The 18,578-nt window shown below is 43.8% G+C and overlaps 1 protein-coding gene across 1 annotated transcript; it reads right to left on the minus strand.

Moving 5' to 3' along the window:
• Positions 1–381: 381 nt before the first annotated feature.
• Positions 382–18,508, minus strand: LOC143210474 (uncharacterized). The gene is made up of 3 exons (XM_076427369.1): positions 14,398–18,508; positions 11,686–11,901; positions 382–11,618 (listed from the first exon to the last, which is right to left on the minus strand). Exons 1-3 carry the CDS (start codon positions 14,599–14,601, stop codon positions 11,433–11,435), a joined length of 606 nt encoding a protein of 201 aa, XP_076283484.1. The 5' UTR covers positions 14,602–18,508; the 3' UTR covers positions 382–11,432.
• Between the last annotated feature and the right edge of the window lie 70 nt (positions 18,509–18,578).

The raw sequence follows: 18,578 nt of genomic DNA on the forward strand, positions 1-18,578 counted from the left end.
CGCGAAACCATTCGCAAAGAGTCGATATATATACATTATATATAAACTATATACATATGTATACTATATAAGGGGACAGATAATAAGAGGATTCGTTTACGACGCGTCGTAAAGTAGGACGAACGTTACCAGCTGCGGACCTCGTAAATATCAGTCGGCGGTGTGTGTCCCGGCTCATGAATTTATGGACTGGTCCGCGATATCCTTGATAAGAATCGGCAAGTGACCAGTCATCGCCTCGTATTCCACGCGCGCGAACCTCTACCACAAACGAGACATAGGAATAGACCTGACACCCAATGTATTTCGGTGTCCGTCGGTTTTGGGGCGTTAGCGCCCCACAGAGACCCCCCATTACCCCCCCCCCCATTCAGTATCAACACCCAACGTTACCGATAAAACACGATTTCTAAGCATTATTATCACGGTGGTTTCGAACTCGATATGTATGTACAATATGTATTTATCGTGAAATGCTTGCGATGATGGGGGATTAATGATTCACGAGTAGAAATTCTGTGAAGTATCTGGATCCTCGGTGATTCGCTAACTATGGAATAAAATAAGATATTGTGCATTTACAATCTTTGTATGGATGTTAAACCAGCAGAAACATCATAGGTGAGACTCAGTGTTGGGCAAAAAATGAATCAACGATTGACGACTAAATTTCTACTTAAATCGTTAATCGCAACTAACAATTAATCTCCTAGTTTAGTCGTTAATTACGGTTAACTTATTAATCGTTATTGAAGAACTAATTTTTTTCGACGTTTTTCTACGAGAACCTAAAAGTTACACTTCTTTTACTTACTCTTATTCTTATTCTCAAAAATGCAGTTGTAATCGGCGTAACTATAAAATAAATCGCCAGCCAAGTGGTCGGATGAAATTGTCTTGGAACAAATGGGCAAGTGGTTGTAGTCCCGGGTCGTAACAGGAAATCTCGAATCTCGAATCTCGACTAAAGCTGGCCGGGTAATCCGGGGACTATACAAACAACCACGGGGGACGAAATCGCCCTTAATTATATGCTAACGACCGATCTCGGTGAGTCGGGAAGAGGGGTGGTTTTGACTTTGGCCGGCCAAAGTCTTGCACAGTCAGTCAAGCTCGGCCAAGTTTCCGTCTCGACGCGGCTCGGCTCAGCTCGGCGCGACGTTACCACGCCAACAGCTTCAATTACCGAGAGTCCTTTTAATTAATTTCTATTATTAACCGTGCGACGACGCGGTACCGGGAGAGAAAAATAAAAGAACGCCAACGGTAAACCAAGAGGGAAACCCTCCGCGGAATGGAAGCCAACCCCGAGGCGGCTTGCACTCTGAAAGAAGTTGGGGGTGTCTCGCGTTCGGTACTCTCTGATTCAGCAACATTGCTAGGATTCGAGAGCAAACCCGCGGATTTATCATTATGCATTTATGCAGATAGAAATTAATATTCGAGCCCCTGCGCTGGCTACGCTTTTCCTCTCCCCCTGCGTATCCTTCGATTCGGTCGATCGAGATTTCGAAGAAGGGTAGACTGTCCCTTCGGGTTACCAATTTGTGAGTTTGTAAGTTTGTAATATATACAGGGTGACGCACCTAAGATTTACAGTCAGCCACGAAAGTATTTGAACGCACTTTGAAACAGTACAACTTTTTTGTAATTGTACCAAACGACGTTCTGTAAATTAGAAGCATTGGTTTACTAAATGATTTGCAAAGAAGATTTCCCAACAATTACAATTTACAAGGTTGCATGCAAAAATAAAGAAAGCATTTTTTAAAACTTTTCTATTTGGGCCCTTAATGAAAATTTCAAATATATGCTTCGTAGATCTATGTTAGTTACACACATGCGAAAAATTTCATCCAAATTGATTAACATACGCAAGAGCTACAAGTTGGTTCTTTACATCTTTCGATGTAAAGCTTTCGAGCGTGTCGTTTTTTCCTGCGTCCACCGATTCCGATGAAATTTTCAGCATGTGTATAACTAACATACATCTATAAAAAGCATATTTTAAATTTTCATTACAGGCACTAATAAAAAAGTTGTAAATGGTGCCTCTTTTACTTTCTCATGTAATTCTTAGCAATAGCAATTTTTTCAAAATCTTGTCATTTGGTAAATCAATTATTCTAATTGCTAAAAGAAAATCACGTCGTTTGGTGTGACCATAAAAAAATTATACTGTTTTAATAATAAAAAGGAAAGTGCCTAACGGATTTGTAAAAATCCCAAAATGCTGTAAACTTGAAAATTGTGAAAGCATTTCTCGCACTCTAAAATCTACCTAATGTTATTCAGTAGTTGATTGTATCTGCGAATCACGTGCACGATGTACAGGTAGACAGTGACCGTGTTAAAATATTTTTACGCCGCTCCAGCGCGTTGGTCCCACCGAAAACACGTGAGAAGGATCGATATTTGGGTATCGAGAGACACGAGTGAGTCTCCGGGCCAATCGCGGTTACGTTTCCGGTTGCAAAGTGGCTGGCCGAGTCCGGGACGGGCTCACGTGCCGTATTAAACATAAATTATTCTTGGTCGGCGGCGTTTTCACTCGGTTCTCGCCGCAACAGGAGAGAGCTGGGAACTCGGAAAGAAGGTCAGTAGTACTTAACGCGGCTTCATTTGGAGGATGGTGGTCGCGGGCTCCGCGACAACGTGATTAAACTTTGGTCCAAAGGGGTGGGAAGGGGTGGTAGAGCAGCCGCGCGTGCAAAACGTCCGGCTCTTTCGAAACTACGTCCCGCGGGGGTTAGCTTTCAAGGATACCAGGATCGGACCGGGCCGGGCTGGACAAGTTCTTTCGCTCGGTCCTCTTTAAAGCGTATTCATACGTGCCCCCGTATGAATACGAACGAGCGACGAGCGGAGAGCCGGCCCACCCTGCCGCAGAATTTCGGCCGGATTCGACCGGGACGCGAATAAAGGTAGCCGGCATAGACTGATATACAGGGTGCCGCGCACAAGTCTCGGGACAAGTCTTGCAAAGAAATGCATTTATGAAGAAATTAGTTGGGCAAAATATAAAACACCAAAAGATTTGAAAAATTCAAGAATGTTGCAACGTTGCTTTTAATGTTACAATGTCTATAAGGGATGAAATCAATTTTTATGCTTTTTCTGCTTCTCACAATCAATGCAAAACATTTTTATTTTGCATGAAGATCCGCAGTTTAATAATAATTATGTAATTATATAAGCGTAATTATATTATACATTTATATTAAGTACAAAGCCGACTACTGGCGTCAAGTACCTCCTTTTTTTATGTGTGCCACATGGCTTATTACTAGCGTGCGGATCTTTATGCATTTATGAAGAAATTAGTTGGGCGAAATGTAAAACAGTGCATCTGCAGTCTACTTATTACTGTATAATTAGTGTTGTAATTTCATCCGTTAAATAAATGTGAATAGAGCTCTGTACATCCACGCTTTTTATTCCGATATAAGGCGATGGCTCGGAGTCAGCTATCGCCGTATTTCGGATCAGGGTACCTATGCGGCTTGACTAGATGATCTAGAACCTAGAGACCTGGAAAATTCTACAGACATAACATTTACAAATATAGAGATTTCAAGATCTGGGGACCTAGTCCTTGATTTTAGAGATCTAGGCATTTAGAGTTCTAAAGGTATACAGACCTAAAGATTTAGGGGTTTAGAAATTAGGGTTCCGAATCGTGATTGTACAGATTCGAAAATAGAAATATAGAGGCACAGGAGTCGAAGTGGAGAGGCACAGATAGAATAAAGTCGCGCAGTCCCGCGTAAGTGGTTAACGAAAACCGTGGCGGTCCGAAGTTTTCGCGCTAATCCGAATTTACGGGCGTCCGTCGTTGCAAATCATGCAACCGGACCAGCCGCCTCCGGCGCGGCGGGTCAACTTATTGGTCGAGCATCGAGTCGTTCCATCCCCCGGATTACGATCTGTCCAAAACGCGTCCTCTTTTGGAAACCGATCCCTATCCGAATCTCACTTGATCCCCGTCCAGCGGGGTGGAAGCATGTTGGCAGCTGACACGTTTGTTTATTTATAGACGCGCCCTACGGCACTGCCAGCTCGCGATACATATTCCCTGCGTTCGCGGGAATCTCTTACGTTTATTCGATCACGTTACTCTCGCCTATGACACCGGTCCACGGGGAAGAAACAAGGGAGAACGTCGAAATTTCGTGTTCCTCAGTACGTAATCCGCAGACAAAGGTGATATTATGCACAGCCAATTCTCGTGAATACAGCAAGATAAAACTTCGCACAATCATTTCGACACTGAGCACTCTGACAGCGCACGTTCACAAACAACTGCGCGACGATTCGAGGCAAAATTTGAACTGTGTAACCATTTTGCAAGTATAAATGGCAAGACCATCGTACCACGGGTTTTAAAAAAAATACATTTTCGAGGTTTCGGCCACGTTTCGGCGATTCGGGACCACTGGTGGCGGTGTGGTTCGAGAGGAGAAGAGGATCGGTGTGTTTCGTTCGCGGACAGTCGGTCGTTCCACGAATTTATCGATTCGCTCGGTTCCTTTCCTCAGGCATTCTTGGCTGGCGAAGAGAGGTATACGGATTGTTGGAAGGTCGCCAGAAGGCCAAACGCTACTCCAGGTGGAAGGCCGGCGAGGGTTGCACAGAGAGAGAGAGAGAGAGCGCATCTCGAGCAAAAGATTCCCTGTGAAAAAGAGGGTAACGCGAGAAAGGGGCGAGGAAGGCTAGCCTGGAAGAGCGGTGTACTGCGGAGAGTGGCAGTAGAGCAACACAGAGAGAGAGAGAGAGAGAGAGAGAGAGAGAGAGAGAGAGAGAGAGAGAGAGAGAGAGAGGAAGACCACGAAATATTTGTCAATCGCGAGCCGGGAAGACCGGTCGGGAAAGTCGATTTAACGCCCGTTAAGGAAGCAATTCCTTTAAGAAAGACGAGCCTGGGAGGCAAGGGTGGCTAGGGGTGGCGCGGCCTGGCCTCCCCGGGATCCTCGACCTTCGTGGACTTACGACCTTTCACCGGAGAATCGCTTCCGTCCGCCATTATCGGCGGACGAATGGAACATCAATAACCAATTTCGTAAGACTAATATCGCGAAAATTAGTTTCCCGGGGTCCCTTTTCCCTCGTCCTTCTCGTTCCTTATACTCTCTCCCCTCCTGCTTGTACCTATAACCTTCGTTACAAGGTCTACGACCTACTCGGAGAGCCTCCGCCGCAGCTCATGCTTTTCTTAATGTCCATCCATCGGAGGAGCGATCGTGAATCTACTCTTTTATCGTCGATTCTCCGTGCCACGTTTTCCGCAGCTCTTCTTCTTCTTCCTTCTTCTTTTTCTGTTGTTCGGCCGCGAAACGATAATGCCGCTTTTAATCCGCGTCGCCCGGATTTACTCGCGTGAAATATTCGAGACAGTCGATCCTGCATCCCCCCCCCCCGGATCAATAGAACTCTCTGTGTTGTGATCGAAAACAATGCTAAGTAAATTTCTCAATTAATCCCGCCATTTTGTCGAGTAGCTTCCGATGGCTGAGACGAATCGAATGGTGGAGCAGCGCGGCTTAATCTATCTGAAAATAATTTAAATGGACTGTATTTATGTGTAGTTTATGCAAGCGAACAGACTTTTCAAACAATTGTTTTTGTAAATTTATTGCACGTTTACCGTCTTGTAAAATACACATATACAATTTTATTTGTCAATACAAATAATAATTGAAATTGTATTTGTAAATAACAATTAACTTTATTATCTTAAATAATTCTATTTAGACAACAAATAGACAACATTTAGACAACAAATAGCTTGTTATTTAAATTTTTATTGCCCAACACTGTGTACAAAATATATATTTTAGATTTTCACACTAAGGGCCCAAATAAAAAGGTTTTAAAAAATGCTTTCAACCTTGCATGCAACCTTGTAAATTGTAATTTTTGGAAAATCTTTGTTTGAGATCATTTAGTAAACCAATGCTTCTAATTTACGAAACATCTGGTCGTTTGGTACAATTATAAAGAAGTTATACTGTTTTAAAGTGCGTTGAAATACTTTCGTGATTCACTGTAACAACATTGAGTGAATACTTCCCGAAAAGAGGCTTCGCCAAAAAGATTTCAGCCGGTTTCTGCCAGGATAAGTAAAAATGGCGGAAGTTCCGTATTCCGTAAACAAAATCGAATGGAGCCGCCGGCTTAAACCCTGCCCTAATTTGGCGTGTACTGCATCGTATTTCATTTGAACCAGGGGGGATCCTTGACATCCATCTCCATCGTATTCAATTCCGGGCTGCGAACTATTCACGGGAGAATTCGCGATTCGTCCGGCAATCAGCGTCCACCTTCATCCCGGCGGACGATGATGGTCTCTCGTTCCGGAGTATGCGGCCGAAAAGGGAAAAAGAAGATCCCGGTTGGGAAGGTCCGCGTTTTCCGTCGGAGCATTTTCTCCCTGCGACGTCTACGGGGCTTCTCTTAATTATAAATTAATTATTCGTCGAGTTATGGTCCGATTCTCGGTTCCTTTCCCGTCGTAATTACTTCGAGATCGTCTGAACACGCTTGATCCCCCTCTCCAACCCCAACCCCTATACCCTCCTCTTCTTCCTCCTCCTCTTCTACCTGGGTACTCGTTTTTCGTTCCTTGATTTTTCTCCTCTTCGCTCTCCGGTATTCGGCGAACGTTCCAACGAATCTCAGCTTTTGCTCGGCCCGGGGAACCAATGTTCTTTCCCCGTGACGTCATCCTCGTCCAAAGAACGCCCACGCGGTTCGAGGCTCTGTCTTTTCAGGACCCGTCTCGAAACCAACGAGCAACGAATTCTTCATGCATTCCCCGTTGTTCGCGAGTAGACTGTACACTGTACACATTTATGCGAAATAAAAATGGTCTACATCAATTATAAAGTGAAACTTCTTTGCTGAGGGGGCTACAATTATCTAACGTATAGAATAGTTTGGCAAGTAACATGTTCACAATTAATTTACTAACTTTAAAGACTTCATTGGTGAACTTTTAAGATTGTAGAATGTAAAATGAAGCCTTGGCTACATTCCTATTTCAGTTTTATGCAGGTTTGATGCTTAAATTGTCAGATATTAACAAATTTTGGAGAAGTGGTATGTTATGTATGTCTGTCCTTGTCGCACAGTTCGACTCTCCTTGCAAACAGCCCGCGCAACAATTGTTAATAACTAATTGACCAGAGTTAATTTTTGAACATTTGCAATTGGATAACATATAATCAACCTCCAGCTACCATTACATGCGGTTTCTCATCGGATTTTGTTCCGACTGAAATATTTATAAACAATTATCCAAACCCTTGTTCTAATCTAACCTGAGAAATTTTGACAGGTGTCAAAAATGATCAATTTCAAGCGATCAGGTACAAAGGTACTAATTTTGAGTCCGGCAAAGTAAAGTTCACACCCCGTATTTTTTAAATTCTCAATACATATAGGCCCACAGAAGAACGTTGTAAAATGCAACTTTTAGTATTTCTTCTACAATTCCGATAAATTGCAATTTTTGAAAAAAATTCATTTCACATCCTGTAGTAAAATAATTGCTCTAGCTTCCCGAAAAAAGTTCAAATCTTATAGTACAATATTAAAAAAGTTATCGTCTTTTTGCATGTGTTATTAGATCTTACCTTGCGAGGGTTAAAATAGCTCCGAGTGCAAAGGGTTAAAGTTCCACAGTATTGCCAATAAAACAGAATCGAGTAGAACTACATAGAAAAGGGGTTGACGCGCGTTTATGGAGCATCACGGAGAAGACGTTTCGTGGGGGGATGTTTCTCATTTCCGCTTATAGAGGATGCGAGGGAGCCGACGAAACACGCGGACGGATTAAAATTCCGTTCATGTTAGGTTCATTTTTTGTCGGGACGGGGCGGTGTGCGGCGTGGCGCGGCCGACGTCGGCGGCGGCTATAGGGCGCACAGGGGATTTCCCGGCGGCGGGGAGGCTTGCATCTTAAGCGATTTTTATGGCGTGTCTTGCCGTGTAACCTAGTCAAGCCGCAAATTTATTTTCCGTTGCGCGGGAGATACGTTACGCTCGACAGTTTGTATTTTTTCACGTCCCACGATTAAAGCACGGAGCCGCGCCCCCGTAAATTGGATCGGTGGAGAGGGCCCATAAATTCGATTTCCACGGATTTAATGGAAGACGAAGTTGATGTACGAGCCGGCCCGACCCGGCCCTACGGCTGCTTTGCATACCTCCGTCGGCAAGCTACAAACATCAAAGGTCAGTCGCGAGATCTTCGAGCGCCGGCGAACTACATACTCGCGCGATAATGGAAGAAACAAGCCGAGGAGCGACAACAATGTTTGATCGACGACAAAGGGACACGCGCCTCTCCCCGGCGAAAATTGCGTTTCAAAGGAAAAAATGAAAGCGCGGGGACTGTGTTTGGCAAACCGAGTTACGCTGGAGCCTCCCACATCCTCGCTGCACTAATAGCGAGACAAAAGTCGTCGGGTAAAAGAATTTTCAGATGGCGGAACACTCGTCCTTTCATACCAAATCTTATTTATTCGGACGAGGCGCAACAACATTGACACGCTGCTTTAACATTTAAACGGCTCGTATATCTCTTCTTGACTGTTATTATATTAGGATCCTTTTGCAAGATGAAAAATTTGCGCATTAATTGCGGAGCTAAATATAAATTTATACTTTTTTATATTTTCTCACACAGTGGCAGCTACTCTCTACACTCCTTACTATGTATTATATTATCTTGCGCCCCACGTTTTTCGTTTTAAATCTTAGAAGTATTTTCGAAGCTATTAAAAATGCACAATCACTTTTCAGGACTATCTGTACGGGGTTAGGAATCTGTATGGCGCGAGGAAAAATTATTTTATACTTTATAGTCCGTTTTAAAAACGTGGTATTTAAAAAAATTTTTTGTTTACAGAGAAATTTTTATGAAAATCAATAAAATTTCACAATTACTTACGCAGTCAGAGTTTGTTCGTTACATTTTGCACTGAACACATGCATAGAGTACAATTACACCGCAGTACAGGGTTAACATTAGAATACATGTACACAGAGTGAAGGTTATGCATCGAAATAAATGTATCCATATTAATATTAATTTTCGTTTCTCTTCTGTGACGTTCCAATCACTGCAGCCGTCGAGAAAACGATACGGTAACGGGTTAACAACGTGTTTAAAATCCTAGTCGTTTGAATGCTCGTGCACAGGATGGGCGAACGGGAGAGGGAAGAAGGATGCGGAAGGTGGCGTCGCAGATACGCGTCGACGTGAACAAAGAACCCCACGGTAGCGTTACGTATGGCGGATACTCTGTCAAGTTTCGTTCGCGGAATCCTCGTTCGGTTCCTGCTCGTTTCGCGAGCCGCTGATAAGAAGGAAGATATAAAGGGGGCGAGATTACCGCAGAAACGGTGGTGGGGGGAGAGGGGTTAGAAGACGTGGAGAGAGAGAGAGAGAGAGAGGGGGTAGAGGAGGGGGCGGTGAGGCTCGGTTACTCGATGAAACTGAGTTTCCGACGAGAGCTCCGCGCCACTTTTCCTGCTGCTACGTGTTGCCACGAGCTACGGCAATCTCACGATTCCTTATTCATCAACGCCATCGGACAAACCCGTGAAATTTGCATCCGACACGCTCCTACGTTCCTCCGCCGTTTACACGCGGCCCTCGACCGACCCCGCTTTGTTTCCGCCCCTGAACGTCCACGGATTCTCTTTTTTGTCTTCGCCGATTTCTTCTGTTGCAAATCATTCCCGCAATCTCGAAGCTGCTAATCTCGAAGCTGTTAATGTAATTAATATACAGAGTGTATAACCCAAAAATGTTGTGCTTCCTTGGAGGGGGTGATTCTTGACGTCATCTGAAGTTTCCCTTATTTTTCCCTTAATATACACTCTTTTTTTTAGTAATGTTTGATAAATAGAAACTGTAAACAAAATATCGTGCATTTAAGGGTTCACAGGAATCATTCCTTCCAAGGAAGTACATTTTCGGGACACTCTGTACTTTCAGACTGTGCGGTACTCGAAGCAAAGTATCCGTGAAGCGGGAAGGAGTTTTGTTTACAGTTGCAGACTAAGGTATTGAATTCGTCGACGACAGCGAGGTCGAAAGGGTTGAAAGTTTGCGGAGGGCGCGGCAGAGGTTGTGGAGTTTTTGCAGGGTTTTATAGGGGGGAGTGGCGACCCCACGAGCTAAATAAAACCTGCTGGATCTTAGAGGGTTTGACTGACAGATTTGATTCCCCCCTCTGGCCTATCCCGAGGCTAGATTTGATCGAGTTTGTGTTCGTTCCCCTGTTTCCCGTCCTCTCTTCATCCCTCTCACTCACTCTCTCTCTCTGTCTCTATCTCTCACTCCGACGATTGTTGTCACAGCTACCCATACACAGTAGACGCGTTCTCGAGCGTGTCGTCGTAAGTAACATTTAAACATTTATCCGGACGTATCGTTCCGCGGAAAGTAGGGCGTCTCTCTTGATCGAAGAGGGATCCGATGGAACGAGAAAACCCGATCTGCCTCCGTGCGTCCCCTCGAGCGAGAATCTTTTTTTCCATCGGCGTTTCCCTCCCGCGAAATGTCCAAAGCCCCTTCTCCTTGAGCTTTTATAAATTTTCGATTATGCTAAACGATACTTTAACGGTCTCCCGAGATCATTCCGGATCATTCTGCTGACTGAATTCACCCCCTGATTTCCGACAACCCCAACACCCTCGTTTAGTCAGGAAATTGCGGGTGTGTCTCTTTGATCGTCATTTGAATGCGTTTGCGGGGCCTGTCATGCAATTTTCAAGTATATCCTCTCGACAGAGTTCACAGAATTATACAGGGTGGTCCACGAAACTCGCACTCCCTAAACGTTTCCGTTACTTCTTGTAGCAATATGAAGAAATAAAGGTGAATTCTTCTAGATCGAATAATAAATTTTATGATTTCGACGCAGGTTTCGATCATTTCTAGAAAACCAGCAAATGTGCAGTTAATTAAACATGCTTATCCCTGCGCCGAAATCATAAAATTTATTAAATATGAAGAAATGATGAACACAAAAATTGCACGGTGTAGACGGGGAAATATTGCTGTGTAAACATTTGCTATGTGCGCGAAGGCGTTTCGGAGGTTTCAAGGTCACCTTGACCTCCATATGTTTTAAACCTAGTTAAGGAGGTATTGTCAAAATAATTTTCAATGCTCTATTTCAATCATCTTCTTCGAATACAGCAAAATGAATTGTACTTCTCCCCGATTTTCATCAGAATGAATGTTCTGATGGAAAAGGCGAGGCTCATCCAAATGAGCGATGCTTTAGAGATCTCGACAGTTTTACTGGTGTATAGGGACATTCACAAAATCACGAATTAAACGGATTCTCCTGTAAAAGGGGTGAGCAAACGACACGCGATACGTTGCCGAAGCCCCTCATTTCCCTCATTTCTGGCTAGCTGTCCTCATCGTCTTTCGCCTTTTCTTCGACCTTCTCCTCCTCCTTGTCCGACACAACCCTTTCAAGTTGTTCTCGCAGTTTGGACGACGCGCTCGAGATACAGTTCATCGTCGTGAACAATGCTCGATTGTAGTTATGGACCAGGTTTTGCTTGAACAGCTCCAATCGCGTCGAGGTGTTCTGCAAACACAGAGAGAATTAATTTTTTGAGAAACCTTAGGAATATCGCGCGACTTTCTGTTGTTACTTCAGGACAGGTTTCCTCGTCGCCCGAGGCCGGCGATATGGTCGCCAGGATCCGCTGATAGAAATCCTCCACGTCGTCGCTGGAGCCCCATAATCCTTCAGCGTGCGTCCAGTAAACCAAACCGGCAGCCACGCCGCTCTTCAACAGGAACAACAGCGTTCCGCATAGTCTTTGACCGAACGTCTTTGGCGGCGGTTTCGGGGGACAGTCGCAGAGCTGTCGAATCAATTAATCAGCTAATTGTTTAATTAGTAATGTCATGTTCATATACTTTATCATATTAGTAGACTTTATGTGTTCATCACCAAAATGAAGACGAGAAAGAATTGACTAGCATTCAGTGGCGTGTTATAGCATGCCAAAATGTAGCCCAAAAGGGGGCCCCGAACACAAACCAAGATCCAAGATCCAAATTCTACTAAAAATTTTCATACTCAAACTCTAATTTGGGAAAATTCAAATATTTTGTATTTTTATGCAAAAGGTTTTCATGGATGAAGGAGAATTTATTTCACTCTTTATGCAACAATAAATATGTACATAGATGTTTTTACAATTGTTTTATTTTCTCCAACGTGAAAATTGGGATTAGGGGCCTCGAAATTCTACTTTGCCCAAGGACCCAACTATGTAAATAGTTATAACGCGCCACTGCTAGCATCAGTGTATTAATTTCGACTTGGTAAAGTTAATATTACTGTTCCAAATATTTTTCACATCATTAGATTTATTTAATAAATTATTTCAATATTGTACGAGTAAATTGCAACAGTTTCACATGGCCAAAATGGAGAAATCATGGAAATATTTTTAAGCAGATCCGAGTGCGACTGATTAAAAATATGCGTACGCTGTAAACGCGTAAATGTTAGCAGCCTACCCATGAATAATGATTTTCTGGAAAATGGTTTCATTGGTTCAATTTTCCTCGACGTTGTATTTTCTATTGGTAGCCTAGCGAACGAGAGCCGCGTGTCCCATTTTCGACAGCGGCGAATGTTTCGACAGTACGTTCCCGAAAAACACTTGAAAGCCGTGGCAAAAAAAAAAACTCTAAGCAAGCCCCACATACAATATGTGCCCACAGCACTCAAACGGTTAACAATGTTACGACCGTTTGTCGGGACGATTGATTCGCTGGCCTCAGCAGCTTATCCGGGTCCTGCGTTTATTACGTGAACTGCAACGCGCCGTTGTTACCACTTTGTCACGGTGACAGCGTTCGTTAGCGTATAACCATTCGAAATTCCGAATTCACGTCCGTTTCGCCAGCGAGAGAATACACTGTTCCCGCTCAAAAATTGTTTCATCGCTTGCTCGATCAACATTCAATTTGAATCCGTGCGCGGACAAAACTCGCGCGGATTCTTCGGCGTGCTTGAGCGGAATAAACGATCATTCAATCCCGGGAAAAACACGTTCCCCTAAGAATTTTTCGCGTCGAAACGTTTCCACGGAAACTCGTCAAACTTTTAAAAATAGTGCTTCGAGGAACGTACGAAGAATCGTTTAATTATTGGCTGTTGCAAAGCATGCAGTTGATAAAATCGGGTCCCATGGAAATCACCGACACAGATTTCTCCGACACGGTTTTCACCGACAACATTTCATTAATTTTTTATTAATTAATTAATTAATGTGGATGAATGAAAATCAGTGGGAAAACGAAATATGAAACAGAGTGTTCTTGAATTAATTAATTAATAAATAAAAAATTAATGAAATGTTGTCGATGAAAACCGTGTCGGAGAAATCTGTGTCGGTGATTTCCATGGGACCCGATGAAATCAGTAGACGCAATAGAGGTCAGTATTTTTATCGTAGCTTCTTTCTGTACCTTTTAAGAGTTAAAAACCTTCGTTTCTGATCGAGAACAACGCCATCGAAGAGCAACACAGCGAGAAACCTCCGAGTCCAGGTCTCCTTTCGGTGAGGAAGGGTTGGAACTAGCTAAACGCTTCGGCCTCGGTTCGTAAGGTCACGTACGTACGTGTCCCTAACAAGTACGCGAACTCGAAACTGTCCTCCTCCATTAGAGACCCATCGGCGCCGCCGTACCTGTGTACGCCGGACTGTCGGGCTAATTTCAGGTAAACGCAGCTACGTATCGGCTAACCAATTCCGTACAGGTGCTGGAGCACCGTTGCCATCCCCCTTGGCACGGCACGTCAATATCGCGCAAAGACAGCTCGTCGCTCTCACACGCTGATGTCAATGCTCGGTGCGGGTGCTGGCAACACACGGGAACGCCACGCCGAAGGTCCCTTGTTAACGAGTCGACGCAAACCCGGACGGAATCTCATTAATAGTAAATACCCTGTTTCGGTCGAGTAGAACCTCTACCCCGCCAACAATCCACGAGCCACTTCCCAAGGAAATCTCAAGATAATCCCGAGAAAACGCGCTTTTCCAGTTACCCTGTTTCGCAAACGCCGGAAAAATCGCAGACGAAAATCTGTAATCTACCAGGGGATGAAAATGAAATTCCTCTTCAGGGAAACTGAACTGGACGGTCGACACAACATGAGCCATTAGCCAACATAATTATGGGCTGCTCTTTATCCTTACTGGACTCAAAATTTGTGCCTTTTTCCTATAAATTATGATGTTAAAACATCCTCATCCCCAGAAACCCAGCGCTACCCCTAGCTGGTATCTTTCGAAAATTTTTGTTTTCTTAATCGGAAGATCCCTTATTTACGGGTTCGTTACCTTGGGAGGACAGGTCCTCTGCATATCCTTCCTGCTGCAGACTTTGACGGCGACGGGCCTAGGGGTCCAAAAAGGTGTGGATCCTTTTCGTGGACAGGGTTGGCTCTCGGCGTCGATCAGCTTCTGGATCTTCCTCGGTCGTACGCAGGTCTCCGGATTCGACAGGTTGATGGTCTGAGCGATGCACTTGGTTCCCCGCTTCATTTTCGACAGGTACGCAAGCCGGTGGAGTGCAGCTCGAAGGGGACGGGTCCTCGGCGAGGATTAGGGGGTAGGACTACATACACTCTGTAATATTCCAACACTTTTAAAAAGAGGAGACCTTAATTTTGTTAAAAAGAATTTTTTCCATTTTGGGTTCCATTTTGCTTTTTATCTGGGACTGTATCGAGCAAGATCAATAGGTAGACTGCGGACCTTTCGCATTTATGGCTGGTGGACATTTTGAAAGAATACCAAAGTACAAAGTAAGAGTTTTTCTTTATTTTGCATCTACGAAGTCTGTTCCCATTAAGAATTCTATATGAATACACTTTCTTGATATGTACAAAGATTGGAAACTGTATGAAGATCCACAATCTCGCAATAAATTGTGATTGAAGTCGCGAACTCTCCGATTATTATGCATGAAATTAGTTTTACGAACGTGTTAATAAATGAATAAAACGTAAATGTCTCTATGTTGCTTCAATATTTATGCTTGCACGTAATCCCATCAGCAGACAAGAAGGAAAAATGTTTGTAACAAAGCTGACATAATAAATACGCGTCTTTCACGCATAGTTAAACTACCCGCGTGTGCAGCGCTGCGAATGGACGCATGCGAGTTGGACGCGTCGCATAGTAAATCGCGGTAAATTCCAGCTTTAGTCGCGTCGGCGACGGCGGCGGGTCAAAAGACTTTCAATAAGGTCGGGTAGCATGGGGAATCAAACATCGGGTCCGAGCAATTTTTCCGTGTTTCGAGGTTTTGAATTTTTCAGGCTAGGGAAGCTCGCCGGTCCGAGAAAGGGCAATTTCCTTTGGCAGTCGCCGCCGACGTCGTCGACGTTCACATCGTTCCTGTGTTGCCACCGCTCTGCCATCGCTCTGCCACCGCGCTGCCGGTGGCGTTCCTTACAAACTTACGGAATTTCGAAAGATTACGTGCATTCACTTTGCATCGTATAACCTCCCTGGGAATAATTTATCGCGGCCGGAAAGCAGCGAGGGACGGGAGCGTCCTCTCTCTCTCTCTCTCCCTCGATTCTTGTGCACACAACACCCGAGGATTTTTTTTTCCGACGGTAAACCGACCGTGAGAGACCGCCACCTCAAATTTTCATCGTTTCCCCTTCAGCGCATGTCGCCGCAATTTTATCCGGTGCCGAATGATATCAAGGTTAGCTGCTGGCCTCTGCGGTGACACGCGACGATCTCCTCGGGACAACTTCAGGAGCGACGCACAGTGATCGATTCCTCGATTCTAAGTGGACAAAATTCAAATTTTTCGTCGTTGATATTTTTTCTAATGGAATGGGGTATTTTTTAATACATCAATCGATGCAGCTGGACATCCGTCATAAAAAAGTACTAACCTATTTATAGCGAAAAGTTAATAGTTCAGGAGATATTCGAATTTAAATAACTCTAAAATACCATTACTGTCGTGTACTAAGACGTTTCACGAGTAAGTAAACGCTAAACGTGTTCTCTTAAAAAATGATGTTGAAGTTCCAATAATTTTTGCAACTCGCGCATTCGTGCGCAACATTAAAGAAGCACGGCAAGAGCTATTAACCTCGTTTTAACCTTTCTATCATTGCAAATTTCAGTGTATCTACACCTACACGAACGGGTTAAATCAGTAATATTTTGCAGGGTTAAGCCTCTAGCCGATGGGAATGATCTAACGTTGTTGACGCAGTATAGGCGATTAATTTAAGAGCAACTCGGAGCAGCTCGCCTCTAGGCGCAGGTGTCCTCTGCAAATCGGTCCGTAGCGTCGCGTTGCGTCGTTCCTCGGGTCCGTTCGAATCCAAAATGATTGCGCCGTTTGCGAATGAAAAGTACGCGGCAATTAGACTCCTCGATAGGATCCGCCGCGCAATTTCGCCTCGGTCCTCCCGTACCGACTTCCTTTCTCTCTCTCTCTTGCGTGTTCATCGGGTGAATTAATGGACGAGAGAGGGCACGCTTATCAAACGGATTTTATCAATCGGAAATGCCGGTCGCTATTGGAAACGATATTCCTAGCGGCTTTGTCTCAGTGCTTTTTTTCACGCCGTCCTCTCCCTCTCTCCCTCTCTCTCTCTCTCTCTCTGCCTAGCAGGGCGGGATCCTCGGTGCGCTAAAGTTGATTTATTAACGTTTGATTTATTTCCCTATCGATTCGAAATGCTTTTACTACGGCGAGCAAGATAGCCGCGTGGCCCGTTCGATATACGGCGAGGCGATCGATTTTTCAACCCTTCGTACCCGTCGGCCATCCTCTTCTGCCATTCCCTAGCGACGATCACCGATGCATGTCCCTGTTCCTCGTAGATCGCCGGGCTCTCTCATTTACCAGAGTAATCGCGGCCATATTTTTTTTTTTGAAAGAGGATCTAAGGGCGCCGGTCGTGTCTATTAATAAGCATATCGAACCAGTGGGATCCGACGATAAAACGTGATGTATACCGGCTCGATTGCTCGAGCATCGCGTGGCAGCGACCGATACGAACGGCTCGCGGACAAGAACAAATCTCCTACGAAATATTCCCGGCGCCATCGGCAATTTTTCTTCGAGGTTGTTAATTAAGCTCTTCGCACACACTACCTTCGCGCTGCTCGAAATCTCCCATCGATCTTGCCACTGGCTCCGGTAAAGTTTATTCCAAATCAGGATCGAAAATAGCAGCTTGAAATAACTATATAAATCCGATAAGAATGCAGGCTGCCTCTTAAGAATTTTAGTGAGACGAAAATTGCGCAACGATTTTCTTACATTACACCCCAATCTTCCACCTCTGTTCGTCAGACAAGTAGAAGAGCAACTCTCTCCTCTGTCTATGAAGGAAGAGTGGGGATGATCAACCCCTGGCTTAATAGATCCAATAAGTTGAGTATAATACAATATTTTTAAATTCTTCAATCGTTTTTTAATAAATGCATAAAGTTTACAGTCTACTGAATTATCACGGATGAGGAAATGATTAGGGGATGATCCAATAGGTTGAGAATAAAATACAATATTTTTAAATTCTTCAATCGTTTTTTAATAAATGCATAAACTCTGCAGTGAAATGAATTATCACGGATGAAGAAATGATTAGGGGATGTGATCGGGTGAGATCGAAGACGCAGTGGTTTCTTGGACAGTTAAACAGTTTATTCAGATCGAAACTTTACGTAGTATATACATATGAGTTAGTAGACGATATGGAGTTCTGATATGAAATCACCTATACAGTGAACTTAAAATATAGTTGTCGATTTACACGGACCTCGCGCGTGCCACATGCTGATTATGTACATTCGTTTTGTCTCCAAAAAGGTTCATATGCGTGCACATACTTACACATACACACCACTCGCTCGCTTTTGCGGTTCCTACGTTAACGATATCGGAATCGCTTCGACAGAAAAACGGGTAAAGATACTAAAAAACGGAGGTGGAAACGTGTAGATCGTCTCAGGCTCTCGGCGGTACACAGTGAACCATTTCCTCGATCCAGGTCGCTTAAAAAAATCATTGGAACACTCTTTGGCGTCGAATTATTATCAAAGCGCTATTCACATTCACGCTTTTCACTAAAAGTATTCGGGCTCACCTGTCCAGTGAATGAACGTGGATTTTTATTAAACGGAAACACAATATTTATGATGAAACTTTGTGATGAAATTTGCGCTGTACGTGTACAGTTCGGAGCAAAACTGATCACGCACACTATGAATGGACCGAACGACTTCAATTTATCTGTACGGCTAGAAGAATTAGTTTATTACATTGTGAAAAATAATAGTAAATTTTTACAACTTTTTTAGCTGGGCCAATAATGAAAATTTAAAAGATGCGTTTCGTCAACTCGTATAAATTATATACGCTCTGAAAATTTCATTGAAATCGGTTCATTGGTTTACGAGTTATAAACGATCGAAAATGGTAAAAATTGCAATTTCGCCAAACCTTCAAGATTTACCACTTTTGATCGTTTATAACT

This window comes from Lasioglossum baleicum, chromosome 7 (genome assembly GCF_051020765.1).
Source record: "Lasioglossum baleicum chromosome 7, iyLasBale1, whole genome shotgun sequence".
Classification (NCBI taxonomy): domain Eukaryota; kingdom Metazoa; phylum Arthropoda; class Insecta; order Hymenoptera; family Halictidae; genus Lasioglossum; species Lasioglossum baleicum.

Bases quoted from the DNA above. Each gene is read 5' to 3' on its own strand.
- LOC143210474 (XM_076427369.1), bottom strand. From the start codon at position 14,601: ATGAAGCGGGGAACCAAGTGCATCGCTCAGACCATCAACCTGTCGAAT. The intron at 11,902-14,397 runs GTAACGAACCCG...TTGATTCGACAG, and splicing joins AGAGGACCTGTCCTCCCAAG to CTCTGCGACTGTCCCCCGAA. The intron at 11,619-11,685 runs GTAACAACAGAA...CTGTGTTTGCAG, and splicing joins ACGAGGAAACCTGTCCTGAA to AACACCTCGACGCGATTGGA.